The sequence below is a fragment of the Bidens hawaiensis genome, unplaced genomic scaffold (genome assembly GCF_021521415.1).
Source record: "Bidens hawaiensis isolate Kalapana, Puna unplaced genomic scaffold, B.hawaiensis_p1.1 tig00015764_1, whole genome shotgun sequence".
Lineage (NCBI taxonomy): Eukaryota > Viridiplantae > Streptophyta > Magnoliopsida > Asterales > Asteraceae > Bidens > Bidens hawaiensis.
Window position 1 is genome coordinate 291,882 of NW_027492406.1, and position 23,149 is coordinate 315,030.

Below are 23,149 nucleotides of genomic sequence, written 5' to 3' on the forward strand. Positions count from 1 at the left end.
GCTAAACAATATTGACATGCTAAAGTTCATTAATGGATCGTTGGTGAAGAACTTGAAATACTCGTCAATATCCAATGTAAGTGTAATTTACAGGTTTCATTATGTTTATATTGGTTTGTTTTGACCCAGCCAAATTTCTTAACATTTTAATTGGTTTAATGTTCTTCTCATGTTGGGGAGGCAAACATGAATACACGAAAGAGGATTTGATGGAAGTTGAGTAGAATGTCGAGTTATGTAGCATAATTGTTTTCTGGTGATGTAATTTATTGACTTTTAAACCAAAATTTTGTTAACTTTAGAATATTTGTAATATTTTGACTTAAGATGTTTAATTATGAAATGAAATAAATAGTTTTGCTATTTTTATATTTTATGTTGTTTTGTCATAAGAATTTAATTATCATCATTAATATAAAAATTAGTAATTATGCAAAAATAAGTAAAAATATATTTAAAAAAAATAATACGATGACATGCATAAATGTAAGTCGTACATGGGGGTCGTAAAAGCATGTCATAACACGTGTCATTAATGCGTTGTCATAAAATATGACACGCGGATGCATGTCATATTCTATTTGTGATTGGGGCTTCAACGACGCGCATTTGCGTGTCATCTATACTCTTTAATGACGCGCATTGCGCGTCGTTAAAGGTGTTTTTTCTAGTAGTGATATAATATATATATATATGTATATTATAAAAAAATTATAAAAATAATAATAATAACAACCAACTTCCTTGTGCATTTACAAAAATCTTTAAATATATAACATTTGTATTCATATATACTAAGTAACTTTGTTGGTTGGTTGGCTAGTGGAGTATTCAACAATACTTAATCTCGGTCATGCACCTGGGTTTGATTCTTGGCGTCCACACCATTTTTATTTAATTAAAAAAAAGCCTTTTTATAGGTTCATTCGCCGGGTCACCGGGTCCGGGCAGGCCACCACCCGAAAAAACCCAGACATGTTGTTAGAAAACGAGCCAAATACACTGATCCGGCCCGGTATAGGCCGGGCCGGGTTCAAAACGTTGTGCAAAACTACCACCTATAGTCTAGAAATTACAAATAATGACAATGATTTCATTATTTTTCTTTTATAATAAGGTTGGTGGTTGTGCTTTATAAAACAGTCTTTAATTTTCTTTTAATAGCCTAATGTTAAAGATTATTTATTAAAAAGTAAAGAATCAACGAGTGATTTTTGTAAATGAGTAAAATGTCAAATTTAAGGATGGCATGAAGGGTAACCCTAGATGAAAACGGTTGGATATTTTATTTTCAATTATCAATTGTTGAACTGTTGAACCAATTATGTATAGTGGCTTTACAGAAGTTAAAGATTCCAATTTAATCTTTTTCAAGAACTTAACTATACTTCTTTCTCTGTTAGAATACGCGAAGGTCACCAAACAAACTCATTTGAGGTGAAGGTTGCAAATGATTAAATTCTTTTTGGATTTTGGGTTGAATCACACAGAACTTTTGTCCCTTTTTAAGAGTATACTAAAACCGATATTTTATACAATAATCGTGAGCTTCAAAGTTCATAACCACCTTGGCTTGAGCATGTATAAATCTTGATCTATGCTTGAACTTCATTTGTAATTGTGTTCACCATTCTTTGTAATAACCATATGATTCATGTCTAACAAATGTTTTCATGTTATATCACCTTACAAAAGACTTAATGTATGTTTAACGGTTTAATTGTAAAATAGATAAAACTCGCTAGAGTGATATAACCCCGAATGATTAATAGTCCAATGTTAGAAGTTTAAAAACTATACTAAAATCAACGAGTGTTTTATTGTGGCTAAATTAAGTTTGCCATTCGTTAACATCAGAATAGCTAATGTCGTGAGATCCTGCTAACGACACGACCTATAATATCTTAGACCTATGGACATGCGAGACACATACATCATGTTCATCAATATTAACTATATATTAAAGGTAGTGATACAAAACGAAATGGGATGTATAATGTATATCATGGTTACATCTAATTATCCGTCTATAAAATTAGTGAGAACCATTATTCTCGTTAGTTTTCCCAAAAAAGAACCATAATATCAACAAACAAGCAACTTGATCGCCCTATAAGAATGACCAAAAAACTGAGGAATTCAAAACAAAGAAAATGTGAGCCATTTAACATATATAAAACTAGATAAAATTGTTCATTTTTTATTTTTCAAGCAACAATTGTTACCTAAACCGAATCATGTGCGTACATACACCTATACATACGTACTTGCATACATACATTATCACACAAAACATACCCATAAACTACATCATATGATTACAACTATCAACCACAGTCAATTTTTATTAGATTAATTATCATGTTGAAAAGTTTTTAGGGTAATCATAAAGACGAGACAACTTTACACGTATAACATAATTTATGCGTTTTAAGTCACTTTTATTCTTTTAACATAATAACATTTTAACATTTTATGTATTTATATCATCTTTCACTTCTAATTTTAAACACCACCTACATATAATCAAACCACAAAGTCCACAACTAACCTGGCTACTTTCCAACCCGACCCGACTGGACCACCAATGCACCTCATGCCTAGGTTATTTTAAAACACAAATATTAATACAAATGAATATATAAAAAATAATACAATCACATGGAAAAAAGATGTTAATCCCACCTTTCCACCTTTCTTTCTCAGTGATAAACATTGCAGGCTTTGCTTTCTGAGGAAAAAGAAGCTTTAATCGGTGCTTCCCATCTGACATATTCCGGCCAGTAGTTTCTGCTATACATACAATACATATATAGATAGATTCACACAGTTGTATCTATATGCTTGTGTCTGTCTGTATAATTGACTACAAAAGCCAAACTAGCCATCAATACTAAGGACAAGGACAATAAGTTGACACCCACCACTCCTTATAAATTATAACTCCTCACACACATCAATATAAATAATATCATACTTTCTCTCTCTAAAACTAAAACCAAAAACCATTATATGCATTTCATATTATTCTCTCTCTATATAAGATATTTGGGGTAGAGAGTAAGTGTTTGTGTTCAATTTTAATTTCTTCTAGTTTCCCAAACAAGGTATGTATTTGTAATTAGCTTGATATGGAAGTTGATGAGATTCAAAGGCAAGTGTGTAAGTTTCAAAGGGTTTCTTCTAATGGTAGTACAACTACTACTGACAATTCTTCAAACCCTCAAAAGATAGCTACTAGTAGAGGTAATTTGGAGCTACAAAATCATGTAGATGACGGCGGTGGCGGCGGCGGAGGCGTTGGAAGTGTAGGGGCTATTGATGTGGTAGGCGGCGGCGTTGCGCGTCTTTGTGGATGGCCGTCTTCGAGAATTGTTAGGGTTTCTCGGGCTTCGGGAGGGAAGGATAGGCATAGTAAGGTTTTTACCTCGAAAGGTCTGAGGGACCGCCGTGTACGACTGTCAGTCTGCACGGCGATCCAGTTTTACGATCTGCAGGATCGGTTAGGGTATGACCAGCCTAGTAAGGCGGTCGAGTGGTTGTTGAAAGCGGCGGCTAGCTCGATTGACGAGCTACCGTCGCTAGATCTCCCGATTGCGTCAGCAATCGGGGGAGACCAACGTTACCACCATCAGGTGAGTAACGACAAGAAAAAATCTACTAATAATAATAATAATAATAATAATGTCACGCAAGCGGTTTCAGTTTCGAAATCGCCTGCGTGCAGCAGCACTTCGGACACCAGTAAGGGTTCCGGACTCTCGTTATCTCGATCCGAGAATCTAATTAAAGCACGAGAAAGAGCCCGAGTGATGGCGTCGAAGAAGGATAAAGAGAAGGAAATCGATTCAGCTAGGGTTTCGGCTTCGGTTATGAATCCGGTAAGCAACAACTTACCGGAAAATTCATCTTTTACAGATCTTTTAACCGGCGGGATTAACACGAACACCGTTCGATCTCCAATGGAGTATTTCTTCAACCGGCCGCCACAAACTCCTTCACAATTGTTTCAATTACCAACACCATTCAACTTCAGTATGGGAGATAACAACCATAACAACCCTAACAACCGTAGCAACAACCACCACCAACACCAGTTCTCATTTCTTCAAGACAGTTATAATTTACAACCTGGTGTTGGTGGTGAACAACAACAACAACAACGTTACAACTTGAACTTCTCAATGACGTCACCATCTTCATCGTCCGGTGCTCCAGGTGGTAATTTCACTAGGGGGACCCTTCAGTCCAATTTATTACCTTCATCTTTTTTACCTCACCAAAATCACCACCTCCAGAGGTTCCAAACATCTTCAATTGACGGGTCGAATTTTCCGTTTTACATCGTTCCGAATAGCTCCATTGATCATTTTCAGACTACTACTGGTGGCTACCATCTCGGCTACGGTCCCGGAGGAGATGGTAACAAAGACAAATCAAAGAACTGATCAGTTTTATCAATCGCCTCTTCTTTCTCGGGTAATTCTCTTTTAATAATTTCCATTTTGCGTACACACGCAGTGATGAGATCGGTACAGTATCGAAAAACATTTTTTTCGGTTTGGTACTGATACCGAATACTAAAAAATACTGAAACTGATGACACTGATACTGAAAACATGAAAAAAGAGTATTTGTACCGGTTTTAGTAAAAAATCTCATCCACTCAGGCACATACATATATATTATAATTATTATTTGTGTATATATTCAGTATATGAAAATATTAATTAATGGAAATAAAACAAGCAAACAACAAAATGTCCTTTTGGGGTAAAATCTACTTCATTTCCAAAAACTGAAAAAATAACTGTCTTTTCTTTGACCTAATCAGATAAGTCAAATCTGGTCAGTTTGGTTCATTCAAGCTGTTGGGATTTATATATTTAGAATGACTCATCATGACTTTTAAGATCTTTTTCTCTTATATAATCTTTATCAGGTAAAATCTTTATTTTTGGATGATCAAACAAAATTACTTAAAGAAAAATTCTACATTTATATTTATTAGACCTAAGTTTCTTGACATATTTGTGTAAAATAATTCGTTTATTGAGAAACCAAGATTATTAAAATAGTTTGACATATTTATGTGTTTAATTGATGAATATTATATTTCAATCTGTGTAATACATGGTTTTATAATCCAATTACTTTAAAAGAAAATGCTGCATTTATATAAAGATCCAAGATTCTTAACAAATTTGATCTTTATTTGTTGAAAACATGAATAATGTTTTTTAATGTATATGTTTATTATTAGGGTTTATGGATTCAAAATCTGGTTTCCTATAAATGTAGCATGTTTGATAGGGAAGACAGGTGTTAAATGTTAAGTGTTAAAACCATCCACCACTTTATTCTTCCTGACCCACTAACATTAAAACACTGACAGATTCCTTAAGTTTTTAAGTACTTTTTTATTAATTTAATTGGCCAATGGCATTATGTTTCACTGAACCCGAAATTTATTTGTGTTTCTGGGCTGGGCCGCCCGAGTCTTATCAGATTATTTCGAGCACCACACCATACTGCTTTAGGGTTTTGCTTTCTGATGTGGGACTATGGGACCCACTTAAGGGATTGCTTATTAGGCTGAGGGGTGTGGGAGGCTTTAATGGGGGCTCCAACCAATAATATTATGACGTGTGGCAGAGAGAGAAACTGGATAAGGAGGGTGTTGGAGCCCCCGTTGGAGCCCCTGGCCCTGGTGTGGAGGGGCTCCAGCAGGGGCTCCAGCGAATTTTTTTTTTATTTTTTTTATAAATATATTCAAATAACGTATTATTAAAAAACTCATAAATTATTAAAAAAAACACACATTAATAAAAAAACACATTAATATCTAAAAATAAAATAAAAATTAAAGTACTAAAAAAAACATTCTTCTTATTCTTCGGCTTGGTCTTCTTCGATCAACTTCTTTCGGATACGTTCCTTTTGTTTTTCCATTAGCATTTGATCGACCGGATTTAGGTTACTGAAGTCTCTAGTAAGAAAGTCCAAATCTCTCATTCGACTTTTTTCCTTTTTGTCATAAGAGACCACCTCCATGGTTTTGTTGAATTTATTGAGGATTCAACAAGATTGGCGATGTTTACGGCTTCCCCCTCAGCCGGTTTTTTCCCCTTGGCGTCCCTTCCCAATGGCCACCTCCTCGGCGGTGAAGACGTTTCCTCCTCCGCAATGTTTAGGTCGAATCCAACGCGGCAATCCGACCCGGTTGAAGTGCTATACGCTCCAGACGAACTAGTTTTAGTCCGTTTCGGCCTTACTTCCGCATCAAAGTCCGGCGCCACCAGCTCAACCCACTTGGAACACTTTTTCAACCTCTCCCACAACTTTAAATCGTCCCACGTCTTCACCATCCCATACCTCCGCAAACACTCCTGCTTCCACTCTTCGACCGTGAAATTGTAAACCGCCAAATCATCACTGCCACTTGGTCTCATACGACCGCTGTTCCTGTTGAAAAGATTAGTAAACAAGCCGACAAATTTTCTGATTTCGGACCACCGACCCGAAATCATATCGGCGTTCCGCTCTGTACTCCCAACGAGCATGTAGAACGTCTCCCTAACCTTTGTCCAAAAAATCTTGCTCTTTTGGTAGTCGGCTGCAAAATGACTAAATAAATTAGATTTGCATTTAACTTTTTTATTAAAAATCATTTTTAAAAACGTTAAAACAATTACCGCAACGCCGATCCTCAGAAATGACTATCCAAGCCCGACACAAGGCTTCCTTCTCATCCGATGACCACGAAGTGGCTTTCCGTTTCTTCCTCAGAGTCGAAGCCGGTCCCGACCCGTCCGTTGCAACTTGTTTTTTCCGGTGGACGCGACTTTTTGGTCCCGTAGCTTCACCGTGTGATTCTTGTGTCTCCGGAACAACAAAGTTAGGAGACGGTTGTGTGTTGGATGGTTGAAAGCCGGATGATTCTTGCGGCTCCGAATAAACATCGGTTGGTGCGGTGACGACCATAAATCATCGTCAAGATAATCTGAATCAAGGTTTGGGAACCAATTTCCAGCCATTTTTTTTAAAAAAAGTTGAGAAGATGAATTGATTTTGGGTGAAGGTTTGAAGTTTTGGTATAAAAATGGATGAAATGGGGTATAATTATATAGGAAAAATATTTTTTTTTTTTGGTTTGTTCGGCTCCCAACGGTCAAAAAACCATCAAAAGTTGTGCAGCCCTCTCTCTTCTCCCGCTAACCGGCTCACGCCTGCATTGTTTTTCGCGTTAGCGCCCCCGCTGGCGCCCTGGTGGTGTGGTGTTAGCGCCTGGGGGCGCGAGCGGAGGGGCTCTAGCGCCCCCGTTGAAGCCCCACACGCGTCTTTTTGGTCCCGTAGCTTCACCGTGTGATTCTTGTGTCTCCGGAACAACAAAGTTAGGAGACGGTTGTGTGTTGGATGGTTAAAAGCCGGATGATTCTTACGGCTCCGAATAAAACATCGGTTGGTGCGGTGACGACCATAAATCATCGTCAAGATAATCTGAATCAAGGTTTGGGAACCAATTTCTAGCCATTTTTTTAAAAAAAAGTTGAGAAGATGAATTGATTTTGGGTGAAGGTTTGAAGTTTTGGTATAAAAATGGATGAAATGGGGTATAATTATATAGGAAAAATATTTTTTTTTTTGGTTTGTTCGGCTCCCAATGGTCAAAAAACCATCAAAAGTTGTGCAGCCCTCTCTCTTCTCCCGCTAACCGGCTCACGCCTGCATTGTTTTTCGCGTTAGCGCCCCGTTAGCGCCCCCGCCAGCGCCCTGGTGGTGTGGTGTTAGCGCCTTGGGGCGCGAGCGGAGGGGCTCTAGCGCCCCCGTTGAAGCCCCACACCCCTCAGCTACTCTAGCGCCCCCGTTGAAGCCCCACACCCCTCAGCTGAGGGTTGTGGGGCTTCAACGGGGGCGCTAGAGCCCCTCCGCTCGCGCCCCCAGGCGCTAACACCACACCACCAGGGCGCTAGCGGGGGCGCTAACGGGGCGCTAACGCGAAAAACAATGCAGGCGTGAGCCGGTTAGCGGGAGAAGAGAGAGGGCTGCACAACTTTTGATGGTTTTTTGACCGTTGGGAGCCGAACAAACCAAAAAAAAAAATATTTTTCCTATATAATTATACCCCATTTCATCCATTTTTATACCAAAACTTCAAACCTTCACCCAAAATCAATTCATCTTCTCAACTTTTTTTAAAAAAAATGGCTGGAAATTGGTTCCCAAACCTTGATTCAGATTATCTTGACGATGATTTATGGTCGTCACCGCACCAACCGATGTTTTATTCGGAGCCGCAAGAATCATCCGGCTTTCAACCATCCAACACACAACCGTCTCCTAACTTTGTTGTTCCGGAGACACAAGAATCACACGGTGAAGCTACGGGACCAAAAAGACGCGTCCACCGGAAAAAACAAGTTGCAACGGACGGGTCGGGACCGGCTTCGACTCCGAGGACGAAACGGAAAGCCACTCCGTGGTCATCGGATGAGAAGGAAGCCTTGTGTCGGGCTTGGATAGTCATTTCTGAGGATCGGCGTTGCGGTAATTGTTTTAACGTTTTTAAAAATGATTTTTAATAAAAAAGTTAAATGCAAATCTAATTTATTTAGTCATTTTGCAGCCGACTACCAAAAGAGCAAGATTTTTTGGACAAAGGTTAGGGAGACGTTCTACATGCTCATTGGGAGTACAGAGCGGAACGCCGATATGATTTCGGGTCGGTGGTCCGAAATCAGAAAATTTGTCGGCTTGTTTACTAATCTTTTCAACAGGAACAGCGGTCGTATGAGACCAAGTGGCAGTGATGATTTGGCGGTTTACAATTTCACGGTCGAAGAGTGGAAGCAGGAGTGTTTGCGGAGGTATGGGATGGTGAAGACGTGGGACGATTTAAAGTTGTGGGAGAGGTTGAAAAGGTGTTCCAAGTGGGTTGAGCTGGGTGGCGCCGGACTTTGATGCGGAAGTAAGGCCGAAACGGACTAAAACTAGTTCGTCTGGAGCGTATAGCACTTCAACCGGGTCGGATTGCCGCGTTGGATTCGACCTAAACATTGCGGAGGAGGAAACGTCTTCACCGCCGAGGAGGTGGCCATTGGGAAGGGACGCCAAGGGGAAAAAACCGGCTGGGGGGAGCCGTAAACATCGCCAATCTTGTTGAATCCCTCAATAAATTCAACTAAACCATGGAGGTGGTCTCTTATGACAAAAAGGAAAAAAGTCGAATGAGAGATTTGGACTTTCTTACTAGAGACTTCAGTAACCTAAATCCGGTCGATCAAATGCTAATGGAAAAGTAAAAGGAACGTATCCGAAAGAGGTTGATCGAAGAAGACCAAGCCGAAGAATAAGAAGAATGTTTTTTTTAGTACTTTAATTTTTATTTTATTTTTAGATATTAATGTGTTTTTTTATTAATGTGTGTTTTTTTTAATAATTTATGAGTTTTTTTAATAATACGTTGTTTGAATATATTTATAAAAAAAAAATTCGCTGGAGCCCCTCCACACCAGGGCCAGGGGCTCCAACACCCTCCTTATCCAGTTTCTCTCTCTGCCACACGTCATAATATTATTGGTTGGAGCCCCCCACACCCCTCAGCCTTATAGGTTAAGTCCATGCACGTACGGATGCATTGTGATTGGTGGATGTATAAGGCTGAAATGAAAGATAAGTCAAAATTAGTTGTATATATATATTAATAAATTATCATTAACATTTAAATCAACTAAAGAAATGTAATTATAAGTATGTTTTAAGTGTCATAGATGAGGTTAACCATTAAGTTAAATCAACTAAACACATGTAAGCATAGGCTTTTGGTTTGAAGTACAAGTCTATGGAAGCCGGATAAATTATTTTAGGATTTATTGAGTTCAATGGAAGAGATGGTAACGGTTTTTTGAAAATTTGTTAGGATTTCGACTTAGATATTGTTTCGTGATATTCAATACCTTGGCGTGAGGTGTTATATGGTGATATGATGGCATGTTGTAGGGTAAGGATTGATATAAGCTGCTAGTGTGCGTGTTGAATCTAGAGGTGATGATGGTAACTGGGTTTCAAAAGTGGTACATCCAACTTTTTAGGTTGTACGTATATGTTATTAATATATTAAATAATATATAACACTTAGTTATAGCTAAATTTGGGACGTAGGTGATGCTAACAACCTGTGAGAAATCTAAAATAATTCATAATTACAGCGGTGCATTTTGCATTTTTCGCTTTGGCTCAATACCCTATTGTCTTGGTGTGCTTCATGTTTTTCTAAACCAAATGATTAAGGTCGTGTGTTGTGCTAACAGTGGCAGATTTAGATAATTTGTGGAGGGCATGACCAATTGAGCAAAAATATAATAGCTATATAGTATTGTTTATCGGTTAAGCCTTTACCATCCGCATAAATTTCCATGATTTGATTCCTTTTTGTTTCCTTACCAATGCTTCATTGATTCTTCCCAAATCAAAGCATCCAATTGCTTCTTCTCTACTCTCTTCAACATCATGTCATAGATCAGGATTCTCTTGATGTTGCCTCGATTTGAACCTTACTTGCGGATCAAGATACTTGGTCATATGTAGTGGCAAAATATGATGGTGACCTTAAATTGGTCCATGTTTTTATTATGGATTGAGTAGGTTTTGATGCTTGCCTAGAAAGCTAAAGTTTGATGGAACTTATTTGGGGAGGAGCTAGAGAGACCAATCTGGTTGATCAAAACTCATTGCTAGATTGAAGCTTGAGGGGTAAACGTTGCATCATGATTAAGAGCCCATTGCAGGAGACCACAATAAATAGTCTGAGAGGATCAAGTGCGTGAGTGAGTGTCGGGTGTAGCCATGTAGCAGTGTAGGGGTGTGGTTTTTGCTTATATTTTGAGTAACTACATAAGGAGTGGAGTACCTTGGATTGTAAAAGGGTAAATTGGTCATTTTTATCAATTTAACATATTTTTAACAAAAGATAGTGTTAAGACAAAGAGATTATAAAATGAAATACAAATCCAAAACATGAAACCTTATAAAGTTAGACCACTATGGTATTTGTTTTTTTACAAATCACATGGAATGTTGATGGATTAACTTTAATAATAGAAAAAGAAGATTGTAAAAGGTTAAAAGTAAAGAAAAGTTAATTTTATATGTCTTTCTAGCAGGATAAAAGTTAAGGGTTTAATCCATTAGAAATTAAATAATATTTTTTCCCCATGTTTTAACACCTCACACAGGGTTTTATTGATATATCTTCTTACAAAACACTTGTCTAGTTAATTTAGTATTAGTTATTATCACTTAACATTAAGTTCACTACTCTCATAAAGCATCCATAGGAGCATCTTTATTGAACATATTTTAGAGAAATATATATATAGTTGATTATGCTTTTACATAACCATAGAATATGATTGTTTATAGAACCAGTTTTTAGATTATTTGGTTTATCTAAGTTTTGAGTTTATGAAAGTGAATTTGAATTTGAACATCTGAATTTGGATTTTGATTTAATAACTTGAATTATCAGGAAAAGAAAATAGAAAAACAGATAAATAGATGACAATTTGCAGGCTAATTAATTGGTAGTATGCAGACACTGAATGAAGTTGCAGGCTAATTAAATGATAGTGTATGCAGTCAATGCCATTCACAAGATGAAAAAGAATGGATATCGTGGTCCAAATGTCATAAAATAATTGTGTAATGTTAGGTGATGTCTGTTTTAATAATCATAATAAGTTTTTTGTTCACAGTGATAATTGTTCTGGACCTCTGGTATAATTTAAGTATCATACTTGGTTATATATATCTTATTTTATATAACTAGTTAGCAATCTATCGGGTTCGCATGTATAGGAAATGGATCATGTATACCCGTTTGTGATTTTATGTAGTTAACAGTTACTTGCTAAGTCGCCAATTACCCGAAACCCAATCTTAACCTTAAATAAAAAGTCTTTAAAATATCGAATGCTCAACACCACTTCTAACAAATTTTTAATCGGAAGTTCTTAACGAACTCGATCAACACTATTTATTATATACGATTATATAATATATATACAACTATTTGATACGGGTAAAAGGGCAGGTATCACCTGATATCATACCCATCCTAAATTTATGGAATGTTTTTAGACCAAAGTTGATACCCGCTCTCACACCCGAATGCACATCCTTTTATTTGTCCCAAATGTTTCATGTTTTAAGTTTTCCATCGATTATGATTTCTTCACCATTCCAACTTTTGCTGTTCTAAGATTATTATTTTTACAATATTATGCTATATCTACCAAGTTGGATTTTTATAAATATAAAAAATGGACCACATCTGATCATTCACTGTTACAAGAAACTTATTGCAAGGGTCTATAATATTTCTGAAAGTTTAAATGTTGGTTTATTTTACAGGTATGGAAGATGGAGACATGATGGCAAAATCGCGAGGAATTGCAGGGTTTTCGAGCGCGATATATCTATGTATCATGACAATATATAATATAATTATATAAGTTATTTGCAGTTGCATTGACAATGATTGATTCATCTAGAGGAAGGATAACAATATGTTCTTCCTTTCCTTTGGATTTTGTAACTTTTAACTGCCTGCACTTGTTTGCTTGTGTTTTGTTGTGAGATAGCTAGATAAATGTATGGTGTGAGATTCTTTTTGTTGTTTTATGTTTTAAACAGTATTTAGTGCAAATTTTATGTTTATGTATGGTTTGATGTCATGTGTTAGTTCGTGGTACATGTTTAATTAAGCAGTGTAAAACAATTTATCATCAAACCATAAGCATTAACTTTCATACAATAAAAAAAATTAAAAATAAATAAATATTAGAAACAAATATAATAAAACAACCCCTGTAATACGGGGATAAAAACTAGTGTATATATATATACTAGGTTAGTTGCCCGTGTAGAACACGGGTTTAAGAAATTTTATTTTATAATTCTAAAAACATTTGAAATATTTGAAGAAACAATGTGGTATTAAATATTAAAGGTAGAAGCATATGTTTAATTTACTAACACATTAATCTTAAATATTATATGGTTGGACACGATATAAATGGTAACATAAATGATAGATTTATTCATGTAAAGTGAAAAAAGACACAAAAACTGATAAATTGTTGAAACTAAGGAAGAAAGTAAGTTACAATCAAATTTGACAAAGTGAAACATAAATTACAAATCTCGAAATATCTCTTTGTAAACAACATTAGATGTCTTATTTGTAAGTTTGTCATCTGCGTCGAATATTAATAATTTGACTCCGTCTCTACTCTTCACTCTTGATAGTGCCACATACAACTGTCCATGGCTGAAAACCGGATGCTTTAAATACAAACCAACTTTTGATAGTGACTGTCCTTGGCTTTTGTTAATCGTCATTGCAAAACATACTGAAATTAGAAATTGTCTTCTCTGAAACTTGAAAGGAATCTTGTTATCTGTAGGTATCATATTTACTCTATGAATATATGTGCGAGTACCAATATTACCTTCAGATATTATTTCAGCTACTACGACATGTTTTTTAAGAGATATGACTCGCAGCCTAGTACCATTACACAAACCAATTTGATGGTCAATGTTTCGGAGTAACATAATAGGAACACCCACCTTTAAGAGCAATCTATGATTTGGCAATCCGGAAATTTTAAGACCGTTTAACACGTCGGGCGAGTATAAATTTGCTTGCAACGGATCAACGAAGTCTTCTGTTGGACAAATACTATCTGAGCTAAGGTACTCCTTTTCATCTCTGGGAAAAAGTGAGATCAATCGATCATTAATGTCTTGGACATCTTCATTGGTAGGTGCAAGTATTGCTCTTTCACGAAAGAATTCAATATTTTTGATATTTTGTAGAATTGAAGGATAAACAAAATCAATTAAACTTTGAATCGGATCATACGAGTCATTGATCAAAAGATCATGAGGTATGTCTATTGTTGCTTCACCATCATTTGAACCACCGACATTTCCCTCGCCTATATCCAACAACCATTTAGCAAACTGGTTTGTCTGCTCAATATCAGATGCTTGAGCTCCGATGGTTAACCGCATGTTTTTTGTTAACCTAAGAAGTTTGCATTTACCCCAAATATAGGAAGAACATAAAGATGCATTCACAATCTGTTGTCTGCTTCCGTTTGTAATAACAGGAAGAACTTGCCTAAAATCACCACCAAAAACAATAACTTTACCTCCAAATGGGATTCCCGAATTGATAGAAGTATTAGGAGTTAATACGTCCGTCATTGTTCTATCAAGAGCTTCAAATGCATGTTTATGTATCATTGGGGCTTCATCCCATATAATCAATTTTGTTTCCTTTAGTAAATGCGCATCATCACTTCCTGGTTTTATGCTGCAAGTTAAGTCCTCGTTAAGATTTATAGGAATATGAAATCTGGAGTGTGCTGTTCTACCTCCTGACAACAGCAATGATGCAATACCACTTGAAGCAACATTCAATACAATTTGACCTTTAGATCGTATTGCCACAGATAATGTCTTCCACAAAAATGTCTTTCCTGTTCCACCATAGCCGTAAAGAAAAAATACACCTCCTTTGTTAGCTTCAACTGCGTTCATGATTTCGTCAAACACTTTTCGTTGTTCATCTGTTAATGAACTTATAAGGCTGTGAGACTCATTTTGTAAAGTGATTGTGTCATAAAAGAGTTCGTCAACAATTAAACAATTGTTTGAAGAAGCTATAGAATCGTGATCAGGATACGGCATAGTTTGAAATCTACGTAGGCTTGAGTTATTTCGAAGTAGGTACTTCTCAATCTCACACAAAGTTAAGTTCTTAATTTGAGTTTCTGGAAGTGATAAATCTGCAAAATTGTATTAATAAAATATAAACAATATTATATGAAGTATGTATATGAACAAAACATAAAAACGAAAAACCAAATTCATTAAGGATGGTAAAAATTGAAAATTTATAATTAATCTTCATTTGAAAGTATAATATGGTTCATATATTTTAGTACTGAATAACGAATTGGAGTACCTGAATATTCAATATTCTTTGTTGTGTGTAAATAATGCCATCTGATAGATATTCCCATGTTTTTTCCCATACAAAATCAGGTCTAGAAAGAGAGCTGGACAATAACATTGATCCAAATAAAGCACGAAGATAATAACCAGAACCGGATGCACTCGCCTCCTTAATTGCTTCGATATATTCCATGTCATCATCGAGTAGTCCACGTGCATAGCAAGCATCTCTAAATGTAGGATATGTCTGGCCATCTACCGTTCGAATATCATCAAAAGATTTTGGTCCTTTGACTTTGTTTAGAAGAATTCTTAAGAAATACGCCTCACCGAGAGACGGAGAAACTTGATGAATTCTTCCAATTGAAAAACCCTGCTTTCGTCGTTCCCACTTTCGTTGTTCAAGTTTCCAAACAAACTTAGTAGGAAATTCAACATAAGTAAGGTTTCGTGCTTCGTCATTAATTTGGTTACACAACATCCAAGCTGAAAACATTGATGAAGAAACTGATGGTTTGTTAAGGACATCATCAATATCATCATCGGGCCCGTACGTAACCTGTTGTTGACCAGGGAGATGGAAAGGAAGCCTAATTACTGAAGGCGAGTTGTAATGTACTTCAAATGCAAATATCCTCCATGCTGCTTCACACGCAGAAAGGTATCGACAATCATAATATTCTCTAATTTCATCTCTTGCTTTATCTTGATCATCTTGATTGTCAGCGTCTACAACAGCAACTGTAGCCCTGTCAGGACCTTTGTTAATGTATTTGAATAAATACTTTATGGATGCAGCCTGATTACACCACTCAACGTTAATATGTGCTTGATATCTTTTCAGAAGCATTTTATTATATGGCACGACACTTCTGTTGTCTAAGTCCACAGCAGACTTTTTAACTGTGCATCCAGAATCTCTTCTTCTGTATATAGGATAACCATTTGAATCAATAGAATTGTGAGGTGTAAACTTTTTAGGGAACTTTTTAGAACACCTTCTATTAATCATGCATGAACAGTTCATGTTATCATAACCACAAGGACCATGCATCATGAATTCACTCACAAGGGAATATAATTCATGATCTTCCTTCTTGTCTGGAATCTCGGCCGAAATAAACGGGTCAATATGATCAACGGTAGGAAGCTTGTGATCAGCATGCATGAATAAACATATATGGGCATGAGGCAACCCACGCTTTTGAAACTCTACGGTATAAACAACTACATAAAAAATGAATATTATTAATGTTCGATATAAATTGAAAGTTGCTAAAAAGAAGAATATGTTTAACAAATACTATTATATTAAGTAAATAATAAAGTAAATCACCTGCTTGAACCTTTCCCAAAATTTCGTCTTTTTTTAAGTCTTTGATTATTGCATCAAGCTTAACTTTAAATAATCTACACATGATGTCAGGCCTGTCTTCAGGATTAATGGTGGTACTATTCAGGAATCTTTTAACTTCAGGCCATTTAGGATTGCATGTGATAGTTATGAAAAAATCTGGATATCCATACCACCTACAAATAGCCATGGCATCTAGGTAGTTTTGCATCATGTACCGAGAACCTTCGGTAAAAGATGAAGGTAATATCACACGTTGACCAACGCGGGACATGTCTTGGTTTTTGGTGTTTTTTAAGTTATGAATATTCTCATATGTCTCACATCTAAGAACCTTTTGTTTTTTACGTATGTAGTTGAGTCTTTCGGTTTCAATCATTGTGTATATATCAACTAACTGTTGTTGAAAAAGTCTTCTTCCATTCAGAGGCAATGAGAAAATATTTGGCCTATCTTGAATTCTGTACGCAAAAAATTCTCTCATGGTGCAGTTTGGCCGTTTACTTTTTTGTAAGCTTCTAAAATCTCTATGAGGGATGTCAACCCTGTAACAATCATCACCGTAAATATAAAAAAGTGGATATTGAAGAGGAACGTATGAAGGATGCAATTCACTTATATGCTTTAGACTTCCCGTTTTAGTTTCAACAATAATGTCTCGAGGCTCAATATTACCAATATCACCAACAATCAGCGCAGCAACTTCAGAAGAACTCGGCAAGTTGTATGTTCTTCCATCTTGTTGTCTTCTTCCAATAAGACGCAACTTAAGGTTAGCATGAGGATTTTCTTGAAAACGATCTCTTGCCATCCTATAAGATTTCACCAGCTCATTATGAGAATCTAACATACGCTGTAGATCCTTTAATATCTCAAGATCTAGCAAGTTGGAACCTCTTGTAGATTGTTTTTTTGATTGACTGGTAGGAATAAGAATATTCGTTTGTCATTATTTAAAAAAATGACATAAGGTCAAATGTGTAAAAATAGTGAATTAATTGAGTTAATACATACCTAAATAAGCATTGTCTATTTGAGACTTCATTTTCCGTGTCATATATGTATCGTTGCGAAAACTTTGGTTTTGATCCATTCTCTGGCAAAAGACTTCCAATAGAATGATAATTCTGACCGCTAATCCTAAACACGAATGGAGCGTTACCTCTATTAATGGAGGAATCAACCTTTCCGCCCATTGATGTAAACGCGAACATAGAATTGTAGCGTCTAATGTTCTTTAAGAAAAACTTGCTTTTAGGACCAACATTGCTAAATAGATCTTTGTAAGCTGGCGGAGCATCTTTAAATTCAGGTAGCTCGACCTTACCGTAACCACAACATAGGAAATAAGTTGTTTTTCCTTCTTTTTTGTTTTCCTATTCCACCCTCATTTTTCCACAATTTTGCATGGCATAATTCACATATAAGATTCTGATCACCATGATCCAAGTAATCTGTTAAATTAACTGGTGGTCAAAAAACGTATGTGCATTATTAATTGGAATTGTTGTATTATAAGTACTTGTTGAGATTCCTTTGAATGGGTCTTTAACCAAAACTTCGACATCAACTTCTTCATCTGACGTCAAGTCAAGCATAGGTATAGGATTTGTAATCCGCGAGTTACTTATTAGTTTACGCTTTCCCGATGATAACTTTGTTAAAGAAGTAGATGCACAATTGCTGGATGCCATGATAGGTGAAGAAATATAAACTCGACGAGTATCACATAATGAGGTAGACCTGTTGTTTTTGGAAGTAGATGCCCCGGGGGAAAAAATTAAGATTTAAAATATGGTAACATGAGCAAGTTGATAATAATTGATATTATCGTTTATGTTTAAATTATGAAAAATAACCAGTAAACGGGTATCTTACCACTATTGATATCACCTAATGAAGTTGGATTCTTTGTATTTTCATGAAAAGTTTGCAAACTGCTTTGATTTGTAATCATTGTATTTGGTGTCACATTTTCTTTGCCCTGTGTAATTGATGTAGAATTTATTGATGACGAAAAAGGTTTATTAGACTTTTGGGTGTTAGGAGCAATATTAGATCTCCTGCTATCTAGAAGTAGCTTTCTTGATTTCCTGGCCTCTGAAGCATTTAACTTACGAACGTCGGCTGAAGATATAGCGGTTCTTTGCATGTCCCCTACATAAAGAAAATAATTGTAGAAATGTTGTTCTACACGGACAAATTTAAATTTTCTGAATTACAAAAATGAACGTAATATAATACAAATTGAAAACTTACAATTTGAAGCATGACCGTTGACAGGCGCTTTAGAGGATGATGCACTTTCAGGGGTGTTGCTTTTAGACATTTCCTTGTATAATAGAGTGCAAATAGAAGTATAAGAAATAGATTTACAAAGTAAAAAACAACAATTTAATGTTATCTATTGATTTTATAATATCGATAAATTAAAATGTTTTTGTAATATGACTTCGTGTTTTAAAATTACATATACAATTTCATTGAGCATTTACAGTTGAAAACTTGAAATTCATGCTAATGACGTAAAGACAAGGAAAATAGTTTGTAGATATTACAAAGTACAAAAGTTTTATATCTAATACGAAACTATAATAATTATGTTATATATATATATATATATATATGTATATATATTAAAAATTAAACTTGTATTTGTGTTTTAAATCTATTGTAGTTAAGGACAGATTGTATATTCTTTTAAAGGTAAAACGTGTATAAATGACTTGAAAAAAATCGATGCTAAAAACTAAACACATTCCCAGTTTAGACGGATTGAAACTTATAGCAGTGGGAGCAAGGAATTATTTACTTGAACAATATTGGATTTATTGATATGTAGATCTACTTTCCTGAATTTTACCCCCTCTGAAGCATTTGCATAACGAATGTTGTTTACATAAGCTGTAAAAAATAAAAAAAATAAAATAAACATATTATTAGATGATGAGTTAAGTTTAACATAAGTAACAAATAAATTTTTTTACCATCAGAAATGTCAGATAAAGTAGTGCTTTGCATGTCCCCTACAAAAGAAAAGAAAAAAAAAAGATAAAAAGTTGTTGTAAGGGTTATATAATACAAAATGGAAATCTTACCATTTGAAGAATCGCCGGTGTGTGACGCTTTAGAGGAATATGAAATTTGAGGGGTTTTCCTTTTAGCCATGTCCTTGTATATCTATAAGGTGCAAATATAATTAAAGTCAACAGTATGCAGTCAAAGACTTTATATTTAGAGGTGATGGGATTCCACCGTTTGTATTACACGATTGAGCTTAATTAGAATACAAAACCTTAAAAGTTATAAAATCGAAAAAGGATTTATTAGTACTATATTTTTAACAGTTTAGATGGTATTGGTTAATAAATGCCACTAAAAAAGGTATTTATTTAATTCTTATTATTGTTAATTAATCTTTGTTTTGTTATAGCATATGCATGCAATCATACGGAAGCATAAAATCAATAAAATAGCCTTTTTTTATATAGGTAACATATGGGTATTTTAGTGACATGAGGACTTAAATATTTCCTCTTCTAATTTAGGTCTAGAGTGTTATTTGTGCAAAAACACTACGCACACGAGATATGTAGGAATGCGTGTTTGTTTTATAACTTTTATTTTTAGATATCAGATATATGATCAAAGAAAAGAAATAGAATATTATTATTAACATGTATCAATTAGAAAAAATATAATAAAATTCTAATTTGTCTTGTAACATATTAAATTTGTTATGTGAAATTGCATATATTTATAGGATTATTCGTCCGAATAGACTCACATCATTAACCACTTACAACGATGAAAAGTTATCACAACTCTAGATGCCTAACAAATAATTATATGCATATATACGACAACTGAATATAGTTGTTTTTGAAGCATAACGTAGTGTTATAATGGTCTATGGTGTGCCCTTGATTGGTGTAAAAGCCAATAAAATAAGAGCAACCAAGATTACAACCGGAATCAAGAGGAGCAGTTGCGGTGGCAATACCAACGGTAGAACAACCAACATGAATGCCTAACTTATTTAATGTATAAAGTATTTATTATGAAATATAACATTTTACTAAATAAAAATAAAAGAGTAATGAATTAGTTACTTGAATGACGAACTTTGGTGTAGTACTATGATAAAATATCACACCCGGTAGAGAAGAGCTTTGTGGAACACTCTGTGTAGAGAAAAGCTTTGTGGAACACTTTGTTTATTAAAGAATATAAAGCAAGGGCAAACAGTTTACATATATATGCTATTTAAAGTTGAAATTAGTTAGGTAAACTTTTCCATATAGGCTTACGTTAGGTAACAAAATTATTTGATATGACAAACATATTCTTTTATGTTAACAAAAATAGATTAAATTTAAAAGTTAAAAATCAATCTATGCCCATGATTTACGTTAGTAAATTTTGTCCTTAATTAAAACAATTATAAATTGGGGTAAATATATATTTATATAAGTCAAAAGTTAACATAGATAATGGATTGAGCATAAACCAGTCAACCTAAAAATGTATATATTTAAAATAAATTTACCTAATTAAAGAATTATTGAATGGGCGTATATTAGTCCGAATCTTTAGCTGCAGGAGTATTGAATTTTCGTCATCATAAATTTAAATTTAATGTCTATACGAAAAAAATTTTGTATTATAATGTTTTTGAATGTCTATTTTTTTTTAAGTTTTTCGTGTCTCATGTTATAAAAAAAATTCTCTTTTTAAAAGTCCAGACTTAACAGAGTAATTTGATTGAGCATATAAATAGAATTTTTGTCATCATAAATATAAATTTGATGACTTCAATGAAAAAGTAATATCCATGTAGGTAGTTTTTTGTAGAAATATAAATTTTGTTAAAGTTTTTCGTATTTTATCTTAATTTTGCATGTAGGTACTTTAAAGTCATACATATACCTACTAATGTAGAATTGTATTTTAATGAAAAAATTAATTAATAGTAATTGGAATATTTTTTGTAGTAATTATACTTTAAGGAAGTGAAATATTATTTGTCTATAATATTAATTTGAAGTTTTGCAAAACATATGTACCACATAAAAACATAGCAATAACCAATCATAAAATTTTATCAAAAAAAGGAATCTCCGTGTAGTCAAACAAAAAGAAAAATCCCCAACACAATCAAAACAGAAAATATAAAGAAACATAGTCTCAGCAAACCATGCAAAAAAAGACAATAAAAAGGAAAGTTTTTTAAATTAAATAGGAACCGACTACTACTTCTCGGTTTTAGGAATCAACAGCGTCTCATTCCAATTTGCATCACGCAAATCCTTTGTGTGAATCTTCTGTTGTTTAGTTGATGACAGAGCGGATGACTCGTCAACGTCGTATACATCTTCAAGATTACGCTTCAAATCAACACTAGCAGCGTGCCCATACTTTCATTGCTATTGGAAATCGGGGTCCCATTGTCAGCGATACATGAAATAGAATCCTATATAATAAAAAAAAGTAAGGAATTATAAGTTCAATATAGTTAGTTTGATTTAAGTAGATAGCGAAAACATAAGTAAAAATAGTAGATAACCTTCAAAGAAACATCCGTCTGTAATGGCAACTCTGAGTTACTTGGGTTCACCGAATCAGAATCTTCAACCTTCATTTTGTATGTAAACTCACATGCTTTACATGGACAGTTTTGACCGGTTTATTATATATAAATGAAGAAATTAACAAATTACCTGATTATTATAGAAATTCTTTTCGAGCTTTGAAATAATGTTTAGATCTTCAGTCAGTTTTGTAATGGAAAAATACTCAGCATTGTTATCAAGATTATAGTTCTTGATCTCGATCCTAAAGGCGAACTTTCTTTCTAATAAAACGTTGAAGGCAGCAGGAAGAGTTAAAAATTCAGCCGACTGTGAAAAGCATCAAATGTTTTAATTTCAAATATAAAAAGTTATAGAATTTCACTATTATAGTAATGTTATTATAAAACGATTCAAAAAAGACAAAAAATTTACTTGTTCCTGTTCGTCCAGCACGTCTTTAGCAATTCGTCCTATAAGCTTGTTAGCCTCCCGCTCAAACATTGTAAGAGTCACAATCCCTGTGCAATCCTGGACTCGTATGGGGATCTTGTATCTTAAAAATATGATTAAAATAAATTAAAAAGATAAAGCATGGTTAATATTGTAAAAAAAAAAGTTAAAAGATTTGAGAACCTAATCATAGGAGATGATACAATAGTCTGAGTGCAATTGTCATTGAGACATTTGTACTGCTTCGCCACTTCAAAATCGGCTGGATTCTCTCCCTTATCAATTCTGACGGTTGTGGTTTCAACTCCATTTTTAGATAAATCACAACTACGATAATTCCATGATTTCTCAATGCATAGAGCTTTGATCTTACCAACAACAATAAGGGATTTAACCTATCCAGAAATAATAGAATTTTAATAATGATGTTTCAATGAATCTAAAAACAAAAAATTTAAAAAACAATGACATACCTCTTTGATTTCGTTAATTTCATGAATGTTGATGAAATCAATATCATTAAGAAATTCGTCTTCCAGTGACGAGACCATAGAGGTACCAACGGACCGATGAGAGGATGTTTCTTCACCAATGTTAGACAGGAAATTGGTGTGATGAAACATTATTTGTTATAATGAGTAGGTAACTTTTAATAAAAAAAATCAAGACTTGTGGATGGTCTATTTTCATGTGTTACCGTGTTTTGATAATAGCTTTTATCAAAACAGAATCAATTTTTAAATAA

General features: G+C 34.6%; 2 protein-coding genes across 3 annotated transcripts; one reads left to right on the forward strand and one right to left on the reverse strand.

Annotated features, from left to right (window-relative positions):
• The first annotated feature begins 2,998 nt into the window (after positions 1–2,998).
• Positions 2,999–12,678, forward strand: LOC143549733 (transcription factor TCP2-like). 2 transcript variants are annotated; one of them, XM_077040565.1, is made up of 2 exons: positions 2,999–4,479; positions 12,412–12,678. In XM_077040565.1, exon 1 carries the CDS (start codon positions 3,132–3,134, stop codon positions 4,446–4,448), a length of 1,317 nt encoding a protein of 438 aa, XP_076896680.1. In that variant the 5' UTR covers positions 2,999–3,131; the 3' UTR covers positions 4,449–4,479; positions 12,412–12,678. The 2 variants fall into 2 exon arrangements, with proteins under 2 accessions (XP_076896680.1, XP_076896681.1); XM_077040566.1 differs by having other exon boundaries at positions 2,999–4,451; positions 12,388–12,678.
• Positions 12,679–13,194: 516 nt separating this feature from the next.
• Positions 13,195–23,027, reverse strand: LOC143549741 (uncharacterized). Its single transcript, XM_077040570.1, has 14 exons — positions 22,878–23,027; positions 22,588–22,799; positions 22,387–22,507; positions 22,102–22,281; positions 21,948–22,016; positions 19,480–19,561; positions 19,369–19,407; positions 19,194–19,285; positions 18,641–18,713; positions 18,354–18,538; positions 17,396–17,703; positions 16,364–17,301; positions 15,076–16,254; positions 13,195–14,858 (listed from the first exon to the last, which is right to left on the reverse strand). Exons 1-14 carry the CDS (start codon positions 23,025–23,027, stop codon positions 13,195–13,197), a joined length of 5,292 nt encoding a protein of 1,763 aa, XP_076896685.1.
• Between the last annotated feature and the right edge of the window lie 122 nt (positions 23,028–23,149).